Source organism: Geotrypetes seraphini, chromosome 9 (assembly GCF_902459505.1).
Source record: "Geotrypetes seraphini chromosome 9, aGeoSer1.1, whole genome shotgun sequence".
Taxonomy (NCBI): Eukaryota; Metazoa; Chordata; class Amphibia; order Gymnophiona; family Dermophiidae; genus Geotrypetes; species Geotrypetes seraphini.
In genome coordinates this window covers 73,871,087-73,891,409 of record NC_047092.1, presented here as the reverse complement: position 1 = coordinate 73,891,409, position 20,323 = coordinate 73,871,087, and the positions used below count along the sequence as shown (strand labels likewise).

At 42.5% G+C, this 20,323-nt stretch overlaps 1 protein-coding gene across 9 annotated transcripts in view; it reads right to left on the bottom strand.

Moving 5' to 3' along the window:
* Positions 1 to 20,323, bottom strand: part of USP15 (ubiquitin specific peptidase 15) — a 323,996-nt gene that overhangs the window by 44,138 nt on the left and 259,535 nt on the right. For 8 of the 9 annotated variants that reach the window (XM_033959056.1, XM_033959057.1, XM_033959058.1 and 5 more), the window contains 3 exons: positions 18,042 to 18,317; positions 17,728 to 17,798; positions 11,525 to 11,640 (listed from right to left, as the gene is read on the bottom strand). In XM_033959056.1, coding sequence (XP_033814947.1) covers positions 11,525 to 11,640; positions 17,728 to 17,798; positions 18,042 to 18,317 — 463 coding nt within the window. Of the gene's footprint in view, positions 1 to 11,524; positions 11,641 to 17,727; positions 17,799 to 18,041; positions 18,318 to 20,323 lie in introns of those variants that run through there. The other variant, XM_033959065.1, reaches the window with a different exon arrangement.

Here is a 20,323-nt window from a genome sequence, read left to right as displayed (position 1 = left end):
TGGAAGAACGAGATCACCTCTGGGAGAAAGGAGGGAACAGTGTGCACAAACATGTTGGAATCCGTAATCCTAAGAAAAGGATTCCGACAGGTAAAGTCTGAAGCTCGGAAACCCTGCAGGCTGAAGTAATGGCCACAAAGAAAACTGTCTTGACAGTGAGATCCATTAAGAATGCCTGCTCGAAAGGCTCATAGGGCAGATGAGGGAAGGCAATGGAGACTTGTATACCACCTTTTTGTGGCTTTGGCATTTCAAAGCTTACATTCAAAGTGGTGAGCAGTGGAGGATTGAGTGACTTGCCCAGGGTCACAAGGAGCAGCACCGGGGTTTGATCTTTCTATCTCTGGGTGCAGAGGCAGCAGCTCAACCAGTGAGCCACAGCCAGTGATCGGATGGTGCAGAGAGTACCTTTTTCTTGGATAAATAAGTCTGGTAGAGCATGCTAATAAATTCTGGGAAAAACCCCTCATCTGGGGCAGCAGCCACCTCCTGGAAACTCTTTTTGGAACTTTTGGAGGATTTTTGTGCCTTAGATGCTGAATCGCAGCTGTATTTCACCGGGATCGCAAGCGTGCTGTCCCCAGGGGCCAATTTTGACATTTAAGACTGGCCCCGGCTGGAGTGAGCGGCAGGACCCCACTACAGGGGTCGAGGGAACCTGGGACGATGAAGTCTTGCCCCCCCCCCCCCCCCCCCAGGCCGCAGAACACATGGAATACAGCTGCTTGCAAGACAGCCATCTACAGCAAATAGGGCATGAATCCGAAATATCCTGCTCTGAGGAATCCATCTGAGTAGTTTGCTTACAAAAACAAAGCTTGTACAGGCAAAAGATAACTTTAAATCCAAATCTGGAAAATCAAAGATGGTCACAGTGGGTGCTATTTTCAGAGAAAAATAGCCAAGAAAAACCACAGGAACCCCCCAAATGCAACAATTTAGGATTTTAGGGGTATGTGTGTGTGTGTGTGGGGTGGTCTAGTCATAACTCCCAGTCTGCCCAAAACTCACTTTTAAAGACCCCCCAAAATCGCTGTAAGTCTGTCAGCCCTGTGCTCAAACACTAGGTTTGGATAAGTTCCTGGAGGAAAAGTCCATAGTCTGCTATTGAGACAGACATGGGGGAAGCCACTGCTTGCTCTGGATCAGTAGAATGGAATGTTGCTACTATTTGGGTTTTTGCTAGGTATTTGTGACTTGGATTGGCCAACGTGAAGATGGAATACTGGATTAGATGGACTATTAATCTGACCCGATAAGGCACGTTCTTATGTTCTTATGACACTAGTAGGATTTTGTTTCCATGGTCTAGAGCAGGGGTGCCCAAAAGGTCGATCGCGATTGATCAGTAGATCGCAAAGGCAACATTAGTCAATTGTGGAGCCCAACGCGGGCTCAGAGATAGACTCCCGTTGCCTTTGCGTTCTGTTCTCCCTGCTTCTCTATCGCCAAGCCAGGCGCGTAGAAGTGCCTGGTCCACAGCCTTACCCCCGACGTCAATTCTGACGTCAGAGAGGAAGTTCTGGGCCAGCCAATCGCTGCCAGGCTGGCCCAAAACTTCCTCTCTGATGTCAGAATTGATGTCGGGGGGTGGGGGAGAAGAAGGCTTGTTGGTCCGGCGCTTGTACGCGCCTGGCCTGGCGTCGGGGAAGCAGAGAGAAATCATTGGCGGTGGCTTGGGGCGGCAGGGAGAAAGAAACACAGAAAGAAAGAAGGGCGGTAGGGAGAGAGAAAGGAAGGGGGTAGGGAGAGAGAGAGAGAGAGAAAGAAAGAAAGGGGAGGGGCAGGGAGAGAGGAAGAAAGAAAGGGGAGGGGCAGGGAGAAAGAAAGAAAAAGTTGGACTCATGGAGGGACAGAGAGAGATGTTGATTGGGGAATGGAATGAGATCTAGAGGAGAGGAAGCATGCAGGAGGCAGAAAGAAAGAAAGGCAGAAATAAATAAATATTGGATTTACAGTCAGAAGAAGAAAGTGCAACCAGAGACTCATGAAATCACCAGTCAGCAAATGTAGGAAAAATGATTTTATTTTAAATTTAGTGATCAAAATGGGTCCATTTTATTTTCATTTTAGTGATCAAAATGAGTCCGAATTTATTTTAAATTTAGTGATCAAAATGTGTCCGAATTTATATCTCTGTCTATTTTACACTAGGGCCCCCTTTTACTAAACCGTGATAGCGTTTTTTAGCGCAGGGAGTCTACGAGCGTCAGGAGCAGCGTAGGGCATTCAGCGCAGCTCCCTATGCTAAAAACTGCTATCGCAGTTTAGTAAAAGGGGAGAGGTATATATTTTTGTATAGTTGTTACTGAACTGACATTACATATTTTAAAGTCATCTGCCTTGACCTCTTTGAAAACCCCCCAAATATAAATGATAATTAACATTTTCTCTGCGTAAAGTGTGCTTTATGGGTTTTTAAAAAATTTTTTTATTGTTGGTAGATCATTTTGACTTGGTCATTTTAAAAATAGCTCACAAGCCAAAAATGGTGTGGACACCCAAATTCCACCTCTCAAGAACCAGGAGGAATTTTAGCCTCAGCTACTACTGTCCAGAGTTTTGCAGTGGATCCTAGTTCAGCAACTTCAGGATTTAATCTGTTAAGACCTTCAACTCTTACCTTAGAATATTTATGGAGGAAGGAGTGGCCCAGTGGTTAGAGCTACAGCCTCAGCACCCTGAGGTTGTAGGTTCAAGCCCAGCACTGCTCCTTGTGACCCTGGGCAAATCACTTAATCCTCCATTGTCCCAGGTACACGAGGTAGATTGTGAGCCCACCAGAACAGAGAGGGAAAATGCTTGAGTATCTGAAAGTAAAACAACTTAGACAACCTTCATTGATAGGTGGTATATAAATAATTAATAAAAACTTGGAATTGTATCTCTGGGCCAGAATCTATCTCAGCAACTGCCACAGAGTGGAGTTCAAGTTTTAAAACTAGAAACAAGAATTGATAACCGAGAGATGCTTTTAATTGGAATAGAAACTGGAGGAAGGTTTTTCTAAAATGGATTCTTCATGCACTTTTGTTAAAAATAACTCAAGCCTGCTTATAAAGTGTGAGAACTTGAAAAATTTTGTTAGATGCAGGAATCTGTGTTGTCCAAAGAAACCTAGAGTGTCACTCCAAGATATGTTTGGAAAATATATGGTTAAACATCTACAAGTTTTTTCTCAACTGGTTTTACTTATAAAAAGAGATTAGGTTCTTACCATGCTAATATCTTTTACTGGTGCAACAGGTGTATTATTCAGAATGGATGGGACTTACAAAAGCAATCCCAGAAATCTAGGGTGAAACCTCTGCTCCGGCTCAAAAGCGGAGTCCTCCTTTGCCATCATATCCACTCTGTAAAACTTGGAAAATGTCTGTAAAGTGGACCAGGTCATTGCCATACAAATCTCCTCAGGGGAAACCGCCCAAGCTTCTACCCACAAAGAAGCCACACTACTAGTTGGATGTGCCATCATGGAGACTGGTGACTGTTTTTCATAGGCAATATATGCTGACAAAATGGCCCTGTGAATCCATCTGGAAATCATGGCCTTGGATGCCAGTGTGCCACGTCAGCCCGACTGGTGAGCAGAAAAAGATGGTCAGATAGCCTGAACTCATTAATAACCTCAAGATATCAAAGAAGGACTCTCTCCTCACATCCAACTTCTACAGAATCCTACGTTACTCCTTCTTTAATCCTGTGGACTGGAATGCCAGCAATCTTACTTCTTAATTGACACAGAAAGCTGAAACAACCTTGGGCAAAAAGGACAGAACGGTGTGCACAGAAACTCTGGCCTCCATGATCTTGGGGAAGGACTCTCTGCACGAAGGTGCCTGTAGCTCTGAGACTCTTCTCACTGAGGTAATGTCCACAAGTAAAAGCGTCTTGATTGTAAGATCCATCAAGGATGCTTCCTTAAGCAGCTTGTATGGAGCCTGACTGAGGCCTTGCAATACCATGTTGTGGTTCCATGAAGGAAACGGGTGTTATATTGGGGGCCTGAGCCATAGCACTCCCTTTAGGAATCTGGTATGTCCGGATGAGATATCAAGGACGCTTTATGCTCTCGAGCCCTGAAACAAGAGTCCCACTGCTTGGACTATGAGTGACACTACTTTAAGACCTTTGTCCAGTCTGGAGGAAAGCTACCACCACCAAGTTCAGAGCAGAGAATGGCTCTACCTTCTCCTTAATGCACCAGTGCTGGAAAATTTTCTGTGCCATAGCATAAGCAGAGACCGTTGTAGGCTTTTTGGCTCTGAGAAGAGTAGCAACCACTACTTCAGAGAATCCTTTGAGTGCTAATGCTGCGTGCTGAAGAGCCATGTTGTAAGAGGAAAGTGATCTGTATCTTCTATGAACACTGATCCCTGAGAAAGGAGGTCTGGCTACACTTACAGTTTGAGACCTGCGCTTCTCTGAAGAAGCACTAGATCTGCATACCATAGTCTGCGTGGCCACTCTGGCAAGAAGTAGCTACAGCAACAAAGTTCTATGACATTACAGAATCACATAAAGAATGACTTTTCCCAGATGGCCTGCAATCCTGTGATCTGCCCTATCACGGACCATGGAGGAAACACATACAAGAGCTCATTTCTTGTCCATGGCTAGACCAGAGTCTCCAGACCTGCGCTTCAGGGCTCAGATCTTCAACTGAAGAAGTGGTCCGCCTTCTTGTTTCTTGCTGTCGCCATCAAAATGAAGTTGGGCAACCCCAGCGATGAACAATGGCTTGCAAGGCTGTAACAGTTAGCATCCATTCTCTTGGATCCAGTGACTGTCTATTGAGATAATCGGCCTGGACATTGGCTACTCCCACGACATGCGCTGCCAAAAGAGCCTGAAGATGACATTCTGCCCACAAAAAAAGAAAGTGGGCTTCCAGACTCAGCTGCACACTCTTGATGCCTCCCTGGTGATAAGCATAAGCCACTATGGTAGCATTGTCTGAGAAGACTTGGACCGCTTGTCCCTCCTGACTCTTCAGTCTTTGCAACGTCATTCAAATAGCTTGAAGTTTCAATCTTTTGATCAACCACTTCCTTTGAAAGGCTGACCAACGCCCTTGGATTGGATGTCTGTTGTAGTGAGTCCCCCAGCTGAACAGGCTGGCATCCACTGTCACAATTACCCACGAAGCTATTCTGAGAATTATGCCCCATAATAATGCCTGTAGGCGAAGCAACCAGCCAATGAAAGCTCAGGCTTCCGGAGTCCACTGCAGAGACATTTACATGGAATCTGATTGTGGTGACCAACACGACAGCAGAGCACTCTGGAGAGAACGCATGTGAGTCTTTGCCCATGGGACCACGTATATCCTGGCTGCCATGGAGCCTAGAACTTGTAGGTAATACCATGCGGACAGCTCTGGCTTGGCCAAAAAGTTCATTATCTAGGTGCAAAGTTTCCATTTGTGTACCTCTGGAAGATAGACATGACCTTCTGCTATGTTGAAGAAGACTTCCTGGTATTCTAGGGATTGAGATGGAACCAGTTGGCTGTTTTGGAAATTCACTATCTGATCCAGGCTCTGCATGACCTGGACCATGTGAGCCATTGCTTGTTCTCCTTCCCAGAATGTCAGAGTTTTGATCAACCAGTCATTCGGTATGGATGCACCTGCAATCCTGTCCTGTGTAGAAGCGCAGCTACCCTGTTCACCTTGGTAAACGTGTGAAGGAAAGAGCCTAGAACTGGTAATGGTTCTCCAGGACATGAAATCTTAGGAACTTTCTGTGTTTCAAAAAGATGGAAATATGCAGGTAGGCCTCCATCAAATCCAGAGAAGCCAGAAATTCCCCCACTGCCACTGCTGTGATGACTGAAAGCGTGGAACTTCCAGCGCTGCATTGACGTGCGTGAGATTCAGAATGGGTCTCCAATCTTCTGAGCCAATCTTCATATGGAGTATCTGCCCGAGCCTGAATCCTTGGGTGTCACAGTCTCTATGGCCAGAATATCTAACACCCTCTCAACTGTAGCTGCAACCTTGCCTGCTTTCTCTGGTCACCACGCTGGGAAGTCTACAAACCAGTCTGTTAAGGGTTGGGCGAATTTGAGCTCATAACCACTCCGGATGATCTCTAGTACTCAACAGTCTGACGAGATCTGCGCCCAGGCCTCTGCATACTCCGAGAGCTGTCCCTCTATCTTCAGGGGAATGACTTCAGACCTGGCATCATTGTGCTTTCTTGGAGGCTGAAGTGTGACGAGAACTGGAGGCTTAGTTCTGACTGGGTCCTGAGAATCTCTGTCTTGATCCCTGATAGGATCTCTGAGAGGAGGCTCCTCCTGAGGATCTCTGAGAGGAGGCTCCTCCTAAGTACTGCTGAAAACACCTGGAGCCACGAAAATTAGACCATCCAGAGCCTCTCAAGGTTTGAGGTTTGCTGTCAGGTAGAGATTTATGCTGAAAATCTGCAACGCTGGCCATGAGATCATCCAACCCCTTTCCAAACAACATTTGTCCCTTGAAAGGAAGTATGCTGAGGGTAGCCTTGAAGGTGGAATCTCCCACCCATTGCCTGATCCAGCGCTTTCTATGGGCTGAGATAGAATAAGCCGAGACTTTGCTCATGATTCCGATGATGTTATAGAGAGCATCAGCCACATAATCCACTCCTGCCAATAGGAGCTGCAGCAAAGGTTTGCCCTCCATGTGCAAGCCCCTACAACCTGGTATAACAGGTGTGTAACACAAAGGAAGCCGCTGCAGTTTTGATTCCCAAGGCTAGCGCTTTGAATTGTCTTTTAAGGATACCTTCACTCCCAATAAATCTACCTTAGGCTGAGGGAACATCTGCTGCCACTCCTGTGCCATCAGATAAAGCTGAGACATTATCTTGGTTACCTTTAGGGACCCTTCAGGAGCATCCCAATGCTCTGTAACTAAAACACTCATATCAGGATGCCAGGGAAATGAAGAAGACTGAGCTCTCACTCCGCTCAAAATAGAGCGGGGAACAAATGGGGCCTGTTGGGAGTCCAAGTTTAACTGCTGCAGATAGTCAGCAATAAACTCTAACAGAGCTGAGGGTTTGAACAGTCAGTGAACTATGGGGTCATCGCCCTGATTGAGGGCCACCACTGTATCTTGCATGCTCAGCCTTGCCTGCAACCCTGCATCTCCCAGCAGGGAAGGCTCACTCTGAGACAGTAAGTCATACAGATAGACCCCTCGTCCTCTGAGTCTCCATTCGAAAGGTCCAATGGATCTTGGCCAGCCTCTGATACTGAGCTAGGCATGCTCCCCTTGCATGCCTCCTGGTGAGCTGCAAGACCTCCTCTGGGGATCTTGTCTATCCAGATAAGCTCTCCACATCAGATTGATAAATTCAGGAGAAAATGCTATATTAGGCATTGCGGAATTCCCTTTAAGTGACTCCAATTTGCATCTTCTGGGCTCTGTGGCCTCCCTGCTCCTGTGCTTGGGTAGACTGCTATTCTGGTGCTTTGAAAGGGATTTACTCACAGCCAACAGAACCCTGAACTGTTCCTCAGCCCTAGAGAGCAAAGGAGAGGTTACGCCAGATGCTCCTGCCCCCCCCTTAACGTGCTGCGCGGAATTTGGTACAGAGGTACACTTTGGCCACCCATCCAGCACAAACCTGGCATGAATTAGGAACATAGAAACATAGAAAATGACGGCAGAAAAGGGCCACAGCCCATCAAGTTTGCCCACCCTATTGACCCACCCTCTTAACTTCGTCCCACTAGTAATCCCACATGCATATCCCATTTTTTCTTAAAATCTGGCATGCTGCTGGTCTTGATCACCTGTAGTGGAAGTTCATTCCAATGATTGACCACCCTTTCGGTGAAGAAATACTTCCTGGTATCGCCATGAAATTGCCCGCCCTTGATTTTCAGTGGATGCCCTCTTGTGGTCGAGGGTCCTTTAAGAGAGAAGATATCGTCTTCCACTTCCACGTCTCCACTGTGATATATTTAAACATCTCAATCATGTCCCCCCTCTCTCTACGTTCCTCGAGTGAGTATAGCTGCAATTTGTTCAGCCTTTCCTCATATGGGAGATTTTTGAGCCCCGAGACCATCTTGGTGGCCATTTGTTGAACCGACTCAATTCTCAGCATATCTTTACAGTAATGTGGCCTCCAGAATTGTACACAATATTCCAGATGAGGTCTCACCATGGATCTGTACAAAGGCATTATGACTTCGGGCTTCCGGCTGACGAAACTTCTACGGATACAACCCATCATTTGTCTAGCTTTGGATGAAGCTTTCTCCACTTGATTGGCAGTTTTCATGTCTTCACTAATGATCACTCCTAAATCTCATTCTGCTTTAGTCCTAGCTAAGGTCTCACCATTTAGAGTGTAAATTCTGCACGGATTTCTGCTGCCAAGGTGCATGACCTTACACTTTTTAGCATTGAAGCCTAGCTGCCAAGTCGAGGACCAATGTTCCAATAAGAGAAAATCCTGCGTCATACTGTCAGGCAAAGTGCTGTTACCTACTATGTTCCATAGTTTGGTATCATCGGCGAATAATGTTATTTTACCTTGAAGCCCCTGAGTCAGGTCTCTTATGAATATGTTGAAAAGGATCAGTCCAAAGACCGAGCCCTGCGGCACTCCACTGGTCACCTCCGTTGTATTGGAGAAGGTACCGTTAACCACCACCCTTTGAAGTCTACTGCTCAGCCAGTCATTGACCCATGTAGTTAATATTTCTCCTAATCCCATTGATGTCATCTTGCTCAACAACCTGCGGTGTAGGACGCTATCAAAAGCTTTACTGAAATCTAAGTACACTACGTCCAGGGAATTAAGGGTAAAGGGAGCCTAAGGATGCCATCCCTGCCAGTTGGAGCAAAACAAGGTAATTTGAAAGCTCTGGAGAAACCTCCCACCTCAAAAAAAAAAAAAAATCAGGAAATTCAAGATGGCCGCTGTGGCAGCATTTTGGCTCCAAAGCATCGTAACTAAAAATTTAAAACACCAAAAAAGGGATTTTGGTGGGGAACCCTAAAGAAAGGGGTAGAAACAGCTTTTAAAGACCTTTCCTCCCCCCCCCCAAACACACACCATCGATTTCCCTCATAGGATGTAACAGACTTACTCACTGTGACCTTGTAGATATGCTACAGCCTGCCTTAGCTCTTAAGGTAGCTGGATCTAGGAGAAGAAATCACTGCCTCAATGTGACTGTTCCTCCAGTGCTGAAATCTCCTGGCTGAAAGTCAGATGAAAGTCTGACTGATCCTCAACCCCTGCGGACCCGCACATGTGAAAAGGGAGAGGCAAAATGCAGCCAGCACTCTGAAAAGCCCCGCTAAGCCCCCTAAGGATGCCTAACAGCCTGTGCACTCAAGCCCCTGTGACCCAGTAGGTGAGCAAAGCTACTAGGGGTCCAGGTCCCGAGCTCCACAAAAGTTTATGCAGGCTGGCTAACAGGTACCACAGAGGGATTGGCCTGTCAGCTACAGACCTCAGCAGAACTTGACTCTCAAAGTAGGGAGCTTTGACCGCTGAAAGCCGCCAAAAACCGTGAAAAACACCCAAAAGTTATAAAGAAACAAACAGAACAGATTAGAAAGACTCCTTTTGGTTAGCAAACAGGTGGAAAAACTGAAGGTAGCAGCAGAGCCCTCTAGTGGAGGAGGTGCTGCAAAGCTGGACTGGATTCCTTCTGCATGGCTCGCGAGCATGTCCAGAATGGCATACCTATTGCAATAGAACAAATATTTTTATCTACCTCCTCTCTATTGGCCACCTCACCTGGAGCATTGCATTCAATTTTGGTCGTCTTATCTCAAGAAAGATATAACGGAAATAGAAAAGGGTAAAAGAAGAGCTACCAAGATGATAAAGGGGATGGAACTCCTCTCATATGAGGAAAGACTAAAAAGATTAGGGCTCTTCAGCTTGGAAAAGAGACGGCTGAGGGGATATATGATTAAGGTCTACAAAATCCTGAGTGGTGTAGAATGGGTACAATTGGATCGATTTTTTACTCTGTCAAAAATTACAAAGACTAGGGGACACTCGAAGTTAGAGGGAAATACTTTTAAAACCAATAGAAGGAAATATTTTTTCAGTCAGTGAATAGTTAAGATCTGGAACATGTTGTCAGAGGTTGTGGTAAGAGCAGTCAACATAGCTGGTTTTAAGAAAGGTTTGGATAATTTCGTGGAAGAACAGTCCATAGTTGTCTTATTGAGACAGACATGGGGAAAACCACTGCTTACCCTGGATTAAGATGACTGGGTGGGATGGATGAAATATTCTGTCACCAATTTCTCAAGACTAAACTGATTTTCTGGAATCATCTAAGGAAGAGCTTGTTGTAACCTTTAACTACAAGTTACACTGGTGTTAGATTCTGATAGGGACTGGCTATTGCTACTATTTTAGACATAAGAGCTTCCCCTTTTTCAAAGAATGTAAGAATGCTTCCTGATATTCCCAGGATTACACAAACAATGAAAACAATTTATTTTGGAGTAGTAAATATAACGGCAGCTTTTGTTCTTAAGTTTTCTTGTAAGTGTATGATAAAATTCTATGACAGAACTTACAGTATATATTCCTCAATCCATCTCAACTTATGTTTTTGAGTAACAAAATTATACTCTCAACTGGTGGAGTACAGGAATAGCTTAATGGTTAGTGAAGTAACTCAGGTTCTATTCCCACTGCAGCTCCTTGTGACTCTAGCGTGTGTGTGTGTATCAAGTTCCGTCCCCTTTTCCCTTTATGCTTTTGAGTAACAAATAAAAAACTGTACTAAACAGCATTTTTTACTATTCGTCTGAATATAAACAATGAGGAATATTATTCAGCCAATATGAATAATGGGCATTGAGCGCTAACATAACAAATAATAAAAGAAGCAACATGAAATCAGCAATCAAGTGCTTATTTCAGTAGGATTTAACACAGTAGAGGCCCTATTTGAGGCCGAATCAAATTGAATGTGAATATTCGGTACAGCCCAGGATAAAAAAAATTGTCAAAAACAGGCTTCAGTCTGGAAAAGCAAAATGAAGAAGTATGCATTATGGTTATATCCATATTAATAAAAGTTAGGTTATTTTCCACTCGTCAAGTTTATATTCTTCATTTGAGATTTGTTAATTTCTTTTTAACATCATGCCCCCCTTTTATGAAGCTGCGTTAGAGCTTTTAATGCTGCAGCCAGCGATAAAAAAGCCTAATGCGTCTTCATAAAAGGGGGGCATAATTCTTAGACTGTTAGATCTCTTAGATTTATAGTGGACTTGAGTTATGTTGAAAGTTCGTGTTTGATTTCCTTTCTGAATTTTTTTGCTTTGAACGTATTAAACTCCAAAAAACTACATTTCTGTAAGGAAAAGTTTCTATTATTTAAAATACTAATAATAATAAAAAAAACTTTCCAAAGAAATAAACACATTGAGCTGCCAAAATATCCAATCATATTTTCATTACCACAGTGCAATAAAGTTATAGAGCCCATAACTACAGAAACAAATTAGATTAACAATTAACAAATGCTTAAATCTTACCATGGATCCTCAGCACCCAGTTTTTCTTTGGTTGTAAAGAGTTCGATACAATCTTTTAATTTCACAAAAGTCTTTTTCTGAGGTTTATATTCCATGCTTTCATGCTTTTCAAAATCCTAAAATAAAAGTAGTATTTCCTCAGTTAAAAAACCCCAAATATAAGTTTGACTATTAAGTTCTCATATTTTTACCCAATTTCAGAAACAGTTAATTTATTTCTGTTATGATATTGAGCAATTATTTCAAACAAGTCAAAACTGTTAGCTCCTATTCATTTTCTCTAATTAGAAAATGAATGGTGGTCAAGGGTATTCAACGTGGAAACGTTATGGGAAGCAATATCCAGTTTGCAACTCTCTTTGGGAACTCAAAACCAGCAACTTTCATCAAGTTACACAACAGTTCTTTCAGAAAACTTGGATATTAAGAATAAAATGTCATGTCTTGAAAGTAAAGTGGAGGAACATGAGCCTAGATTAAAAAGTGTTGAAACTCAGGCCTTAACTTGGATTAAGGACAGTGGGAACCTTCATTTCAAGCTAGAAATGCTGGAGAATGCCACTAAGAAATGTAATCTTCGGGTTATAAATTTCCCAAAAGTGTTTCCTGTATCAGCACATGATATGTTTAAGAGGTATTTAACTGAAGTTCTGAAGATACCAGAAACTTCATATTTCTCCTCTCTCAAAAATTTATTACCTTCCTAGGAGAGTTAAATCTCAAAATCCTAACCAGCAGAATTTATCTGCTAATAGTTTGGATTTAAGTAATTTCCTAGAGAGGTCGGAAACTGAAGTTCAGGTTACAGCTACATTGCTGGTACAATATGCAATAGATTCAGACAGGGAATAGATGTTAAAACTTTTTTCAAGTATAAAGATATTCCCTTTCTGTCAAATATCGTGAGAATATACCCTGATGTATCTCGTTCTACACAGAAGAGAAGGAAACAATTTCTTATATTGAGATCCCAGGCATTACAGTTAGGTGCAACATTTGTCTTGAGGTAGCCCTGTAAGTGTGTCATGGTTTAAAAAGAGAATCGATATGTTTTTTATGACCCACAACAGCTGTCTAGATTTATCGCTGCCAAAGGACAGTCTGCAACAATTACGTGAACCTGTTGCATTCAAATATAAGCTCAGTGAGGATATGTTCGGACACCGACTAGCTCCGTCTTATTTTCCTTTAAAGAACTGACTGTTATTTTTTCATTTCAGTCTATATACAGCTCCTCCTCCATTTATTGAGGACTAATTATACTTTGTGATTTTTTTTATTTCATTGTCTAATTTAACTGCAAGAAGTTAAGCGTGCTAGGATATTTCTGTTTGCATTGTAGTTTTTCCTTATTTGACTAGGCTAGAGCAGGCGTGTCAAATGTCGGTCCTCGAGGGCCGCAATCCAGTCGGGTTTTCAGGATTTCTCCAATGAATATGCATGAGATCTATTAGCATATAATGAAAGCAATGCATGCAAATAGATCTCATGCATATTCATTGGCGAAATCCTGAAAACCTGACTAGATTGCAGCCCTCGAGGACCGACATTTGACACACCTAGGCTATAGAGAGCTTTTATGGTAGCTCTAGTAACTGGTATACCAATAATCTTAAAGCACAGGCACAAGCAAAAGACCAATCTAGACGGAGGTAAAAGCCTCAGACAGGGGCCCGCCCACCTCCACAATGGTGGAATAATGGTGTTAGAGCGATCACTTCACTGGCTGAAAACCTCCTGTGAGAGATGGTCCAAGCAATGTGCTTATATTAATAATTGCTTTGAAAAATGAGAATCGCTTGAATTCTAAATTTTAGGAATGTTTTTTAATTCTTCATGGTATTTTGTGAGGACCCTTTAATGATAAGGACATTTTATTGCCAACGGCGGAGAGAGATTCTCTCTTTTTTTTCTCTCTCTCGCTTCATCTATGTATCACATTTTGTTTCTATGCTTCTATCGGTATCTCCAGCCGATCCGCCACTTCCGGTGCTGACGTGTGCTGACGTCACCACACCTGGAGGATTTAATCTGGCTTGCTTTTCATGCCGCCATCTTTGGATCTTTGAGACGCGGTCGACGTCCGAAGTAAAAGTATGTTGCCGGTTTCTCCATGAAGTTCTATGCAAATAGTTTGAAGATTCATACCGGTTTTATGTGATTTTAACTCTAACTTGAGTTTTATATTTTTTTCAGTGCAATCGGATATGTTACACCCTGAGGCAGCTTAATAGTGAAACGTTGGCCACCGTTGGTGTACCGATCTCAGAAAAAGATAAGTTGATTTTTTCATCTGTTTTACACAATTTGTTCAAAGCAATTATTAATATAAGCACATTGCTTGGACCATCTCTCACAGGAGGTTTTCAGCCAGTGAAGTGATCACTCTAACACCGTTATTCCACCTTTGTGGAGGTGGGTGGGCCCCTGTCTGAGGCTTTTTCCTCCATTTAGATTGGTCTTTTGCTTGTGCCTGTGCTTTAAGATTATTGGTATATCATCACTGTTTTCCATTATTGTGAAAGTGTTTTGTTTATCATCAGTAGTTTTCACAATATCCGAGTGTTTTTGCTATAGCTCTAGTAACTGGAACATAAGGACAATACTGGACAGACTTTTATGTTTTGTGCCTTGCAAATGATAAGATGTTATTCTGATAGGCTGGAATGCCTTAAATGGCAACTTCTGTAGTTGGAACCTAAGGACTGTGCTGGGTGGACTTCTATGGCTGATGTCCCAGAAATTCCAAAGAAAGACCATTATCAAGTATTTTATATCAGATTCATTGTTGATTTAATCATGAACTGATAATGAGTGTGGCTGTTGGGCACACTCAATAGACTGTTCAGATCTTTATATTCCGTCATTTACTATATTACCACAGAGATTTTTTCACCTAATACTATCTGACCTTGAAAAACGAGTATTATCCTCAGAAAGTTCACTCAAAGTTCACATTCTACATAGTAGTTGACGGCAAATAAAGACCTGCATGGTCCATCTAGTCTGCCCAATAAGATAAACTCAAATCATGTTTTGCAAAACAACATATATATATATTTATATTTTCTTGATCTGTCCTTGCCATTTTCAGGGCACAGATCTTAGAAAATCTGCCTGGCACAGGACATGCTCTCCAGCTACCAGAATTACCATCTATCCTATTCTATAGATGTATGCTCTGTCTCAAGCATATGTAAAACTTTAACATTTAATATGATCATTAAAAAATAAGGGTTGACTTTTTAAAATTCATGCAAGGATAAGGAAGGAGAGCCTTCCCTCTCTGCTTTTTGGACTCTCTTTTATGTTCAATCAGTAGATCCAAACACTTGTGAGAGTATTCGGTTCTTATCGCTCCAGTGAAAGTTCATATAACTTAAAATTTTTCACATTCAGTAATACACTAAAATAACTTATATCTTAGTTGCTGCATATGTTTTGGGTTTTAGGGTGAGTAGTCTTCTAGTCCTATCTTGACCTCTTTTTTCTTTTGCCTATTATCAATGATATTCCTTTCTTAATTACTAATTACTTAATTTCTTAATTAATTCTGCCGAAGACACCCGTTGGGAACACATCCCGTGGTCAGACCATCTCCTAGGGGCCTTCTGCCTCCCCATCTTCATGTCTCATCTCGGATCCCCACCCCGATCCCCCAATTCTATTACCTTCCGGAAAAAAATTTCGAGCGATCTGTTCTGGACCAAATTCCTCAACCTCCTCCCCTCCATTCCCAAGCTTGCAGACTCTGAAAACAATTGGCACAACTGGATCGCCCTTTCCAAGTCCACCTACCACTCCCTCGCCCCCCAAACCACTAAATCCATCACCTATCCCCATAAAACCCCTTGGTTCCTTCCACTCCATAGAGACCTGAAACAAAAATGTCGAGCCTTAGAGCGAAAATGGAAAAAATCCAAATCCTCATCTGACAGACAGGCCTGGAGAGTCAATATCAAACTCTACAACTCAATATTAAAAAAAGCAAGGAAGAACTTCTATGGAGACAAGATCTCCAAATCCAAAAACCAGAATGGCACATTGTTCAACATTTGGCGCTCCCTAACCACTAAAAATGACTCCACCCTTCTTCCCTCATCTCCTTCAGCCGAGGTCCTAGCAAAATTCTTCAATGATAAGATCTCTACCTTAAGGCGCTCCTTCCCGCCCGCAATCTCCTACAATTCTCTGGTGCCCCCCGAACCCAACCCCACCCTAGCTGCTCTCAACCCCATCCCTGCCGACAGATCCTGGATTGTCTTCGAGCTCATATCTGATTCTCAGACCCTTAAACTCTGCCTCAAGTTAAAATCATGCAACTGCATCCTGGACCCATTTCCCTCCTACCTATTTGAGAAAATCCCTGCACAGGCCATCACATCTCTTACCAAACTCATAAATTCTGCCCTATTATCAGGCCTATTCTCCACTGAAATGGGACACATCGCATTGACCCCTTTACTGAAAAAAGCTGACCTAGACCCCTCCATACCATCCAACTACCGTCCAATAGCAAATATCCCTCTCCTCACCAAACTGCTTGAGTCTATCATATCTACCCAGCTCTCTTCCTACTTAGAAAGATTCTCCATCCTCTTACCTTACCAATATGGCTTCAGACCCAACTTCTGCACTGAATCCCTATTGGCCTCTCTAATCTCTAAGGTTCAGCAACTGCATTCTCGTAACAAGTTTGCTGTCCTTCTACAATTCGACCTCTCCGCAGCTTTTGATGTTGTCCACCATGACATTCTAATTTTCCAACTCTCCGAGATAGGCATTAGCTCCATAGTTCTTGATTGGTTCTCCAAATTCTTGCGCTCCCGCTCTTACATGGTTAACATGAGCGGCACCTCATCCTCCCCCTGGACCCCGACTTGTGGTGTCCCACAAGGCTCACCCCTCTCCCCAATCCTCTTTAACATTTACATGTCCTCCCTGAAACTACTCCAACTATCCCCCCTAGAAACTCTTTACACTTACGCTGATGACATCCTCGTCCTCCTTGAGACCGACTCGAACCTCACTAACCTCTCCACGAACATATCCTCATGCATAAAGAACCTCCAATCCTGGGCATTCACAATGCATTTGAAACTAAACGAGTCCAAAACAAAACTCCTTTGGCTCGGCCCAAAATTAGACCATCTACCTTCCTCCATCCCATTGTCCTCCGGCCCCCCATTACAGCTCAAGTTCTCAAGCAAAGTTCTGGGTGTCACCTTAGACTCTTCTCTATCCTTCAACGAACATCTCCAATCCCTGGTGAAGAAATGCTTCTTCAGCCTTCACATGCTAAGGAAAGTCAGACCCTATTTTCACCAAAAACACTTCGCAGTCCTAGTACAATCCATCATCCTCTCCAGATTGGATTATTGCAATTCTATCTACCTCAGCCTAACCAAGAAAAGCCTCCACAGACTTCAGCGGATTCAGAACGCCACAGCTAAGCTTGTTTTTGCGAAAAGCAAATTTGATCACGTCTCACCACTCCTGTCTAAGCTCCATTGGCTCCCAGTAATCCCCAGGATCCACTTCAAATGTGCGTGTCTGGCCTACAAGATCCTACATGGCATCCTTCCAGCCGTTATCCCTCTATCCTGGAACTCCCCAACCCCTACTTCCTCCAGATCCTCCCAAATTTTTAAACTATCCTTCCCTTCCATAAAAGGTATTTCCCATGCAGGCAAACTTGGGTCATCCCTCCCCTTTAGAATCACTGAGATCTGGATTAACCTCACCTCCCCACTCCGAACCTCAAGCTCCCTCCAACTCTTCCGCAAACACCTAAAAACCTGGCTATTCTCAAAACTGTAACACTTCCCCCCTCTTAGGCCTCTCACCTTCCCCCTTTACACCTAACTCTTTAATCTCTCCACTGTAGTTCCTCTCTCATCCTTTTTCCTGTAAACCGTGCCGAGCTCCGCATTCGTGGAGATGGTGTGGTATATAAACCCAAGGTTTAGTTTAGTTTACTATTTAATATTAATTTATATTTATTGTAAACCACTTTGGTGTATATGCAAATGGCAGTATATCAAAATAAATGAAAAAAGCCAGTATGATTCATACACTGCCTTTCATTCTAATGTGAAATAGTATCTTACTCTTCAAAAATTAGAATGTAACAAGCTGTCTTATGCTTAATTCAATACAGAAAAAAATGACTGTAAAAGAAAGATAAAGTTTACAAAGCTTACCTCACACAAACTAGTATCAAAATGTCTCTTTTTGATCTCAGGATCCCAGTCCAAAGCTAGGTATGATCTTTCTAATAAAAGAAAAAAAAAATGTTTATGCAAATGTCTTGCCTCTAAAATATAACAGGAGCTTTTGTAACTTAAAGTGAGGATTTAATTAACAACTAAACTTCCATCACTACTTGATGTGCTGCATTCAAAAATTCTTAATTGTTCTACAATGCATATTTTGTAAGGATGAAAAAAAAGGTAAAACAGACACAGGAAATATGAAAAAAGACCAAAACCAAAAAAACAAAACAATACCAGCTTACCATCTAATTTTAGTTGTCTGCCATCAAATCTAATATACCTAGTATCATCTTTGATATAATTGATATCAGTATTGCCTAAGTTATTGAACTGGAATGTAAAGAGTCTTTTTGCTTGTCCTACAAGTGGTTGACTTTTGCCATTTTCCTCAGTGCACAATCCATTTTCAGAATCATTATCTCCTCCAACGGAATCTTCAGACTGACTATTTTCATTCTCTGAAGGAAGCTCCTGATCTTGGCTAGATTCATCATCTGGCTCATCTGTTTCCATTTCACCTGAGGAAGCAGAAAAAGAGACACCTGATGAATGGGGGAGGGAAAAGAAATTTAAAAAAAATCTGGTATACACTACATGCTGTATATCTAATATTTTAAGACATTCTCTTTTAAGATGGCTATTTCCATGCATTCCAAGAAGTGATAATTTCCAATGCTATAACTTAGAGTAGCATATTTTGTGAAGTTGTATGCATTGATTGCATTACACAAATACTAATCACTTTCAAATTTAAATGCATTTACAGAGGTGTCACATACACTAATAATTGTAACTTCAGTGTTTTTCTAGGTTGACTGCTCTTGAAATGCAGATCCTATATACTACCACTAAAAGAAAATCAGCAAAATTTCTGTAAATCATATTAATTTTCAAAAGCAGATAAGAAATAGAAAAAGTTAAAACATTCTGTATGATTATAAAATGTTCATTATGTCTATAAAATATATTTGCGTGTGCCATCTATTGATTAAAATTACACTTGCAATAAACAAAGGGACCTGGCAAGCAGGGAAATAGCCAGAATTTAATTTTTAGAGGAGGGCCCCCAAGGGTGGACTTGGGGGGTGGAGGGCAAGCATTTCCTATCAGTTCTCCCTCTCCTCCCTGCTGCTGAATTGTACCTTTGCTATTGGGGATGCTCAAGCCCCATCAGCCAAAGAGATTCTCCACTGCAGCCCCTAACCGTGCTGTCTGAGCAGCAAGAAAGTTGGCTCCAGTTGGAGTACCCTGCTGATTTCCTATAGTTCCGGCAGCATGGGCGAGGGCTCAGGGTGCCAATCTCTTTAGCTGGTAGGGCTTGACCATCCCTGCCAGCCAGGCATCTGGTGCCACAATTTTGGAGGGAGCCTGAACCTCCTCCCTCCTGCCCCCTGGTTACACTCCTGTGGCAAAGATGCATAGCTCATTCTTCTCTCTTTGCTTGGGCAATTGTGTAACTAAGCTCACATTAAAGGATCACAAGAATCATTGGCTAGTGTTTGTGTAAGCAGTTGGAGAGCAAAAGATAAGCCAACATTATTGCTGCTTCAGAGCATATATAACAACATTCTGGTCCTCTGATCTCCAATTTTGGCCATTTTGTTGCCGTGTCTTTCCCATATCTTCATCAGGTTTTTATACCACAACTGTCTCAAATGGTTCCTACCTCCACAGGAGCTCATTAAGATGGGAGGAAAAGGGTGTGCATTTAGAGGGCACAGCTTTACCAGTTGAAAGTGATATTACTGGTATTTAGGATGTGTAGCAGCAAGGCACAGTCTCTGGTCACCACTAAACCTAAAGGAGATAACAGATGCAAACTATGTACCTCCTATTATAGCCAGTTTTGAAATTGGGCCAAGAGCTCAGCAAGAAGTACAAGAGTAAATACAGGGGGTAGAGAGATTGATGAAGTTCAAATTCAGAAAATGGTGCTGGCAAGTCAAGTACATCCAAAGTCAACAGCAATGAAGAAGTTGGTTGGCTTTTTGGACAACAAAGGTAGTGAAAGAAGTGCTAAGGGAAGATAAGGTAATAGAAGAAAAACAATGATTTCTTGCCTTGGTTTTTACTGAGGACAATCTTGGGATCACATATATACTAGAAACTATCTTCGATGGTGGTGATTCAAGCGACTAAAGCATATCAGAGTAAGTGTAGAAGATATAATAGATTAATCTGACAAACTCAAGAACTAAAAATCACCAGGACCAGATGGAATTCATACCAGAGCCTTGATAGAGCTCAAATACGAAACCGATATCTTGTTATAGTAAGCTTAACCTATCATTCAAAACAGCCACTATACCTAAAGATTGGAGGGCAATGTAATGCCAATTTCTAAAAAGGGCTTCTAGGGAGATCTGGGTACCTATACACAGGTGAGGCTGACACTGGTGACAGGTAAAGCGGATGAAGCTTTACTCAAAAAACAAAATTACTGACTATATAATAGACAGATGTGGTGAAATGGGAATATATCAGCAGTTTCAGCATAGGCAAGTCTTGACTTATCAGTTTATTA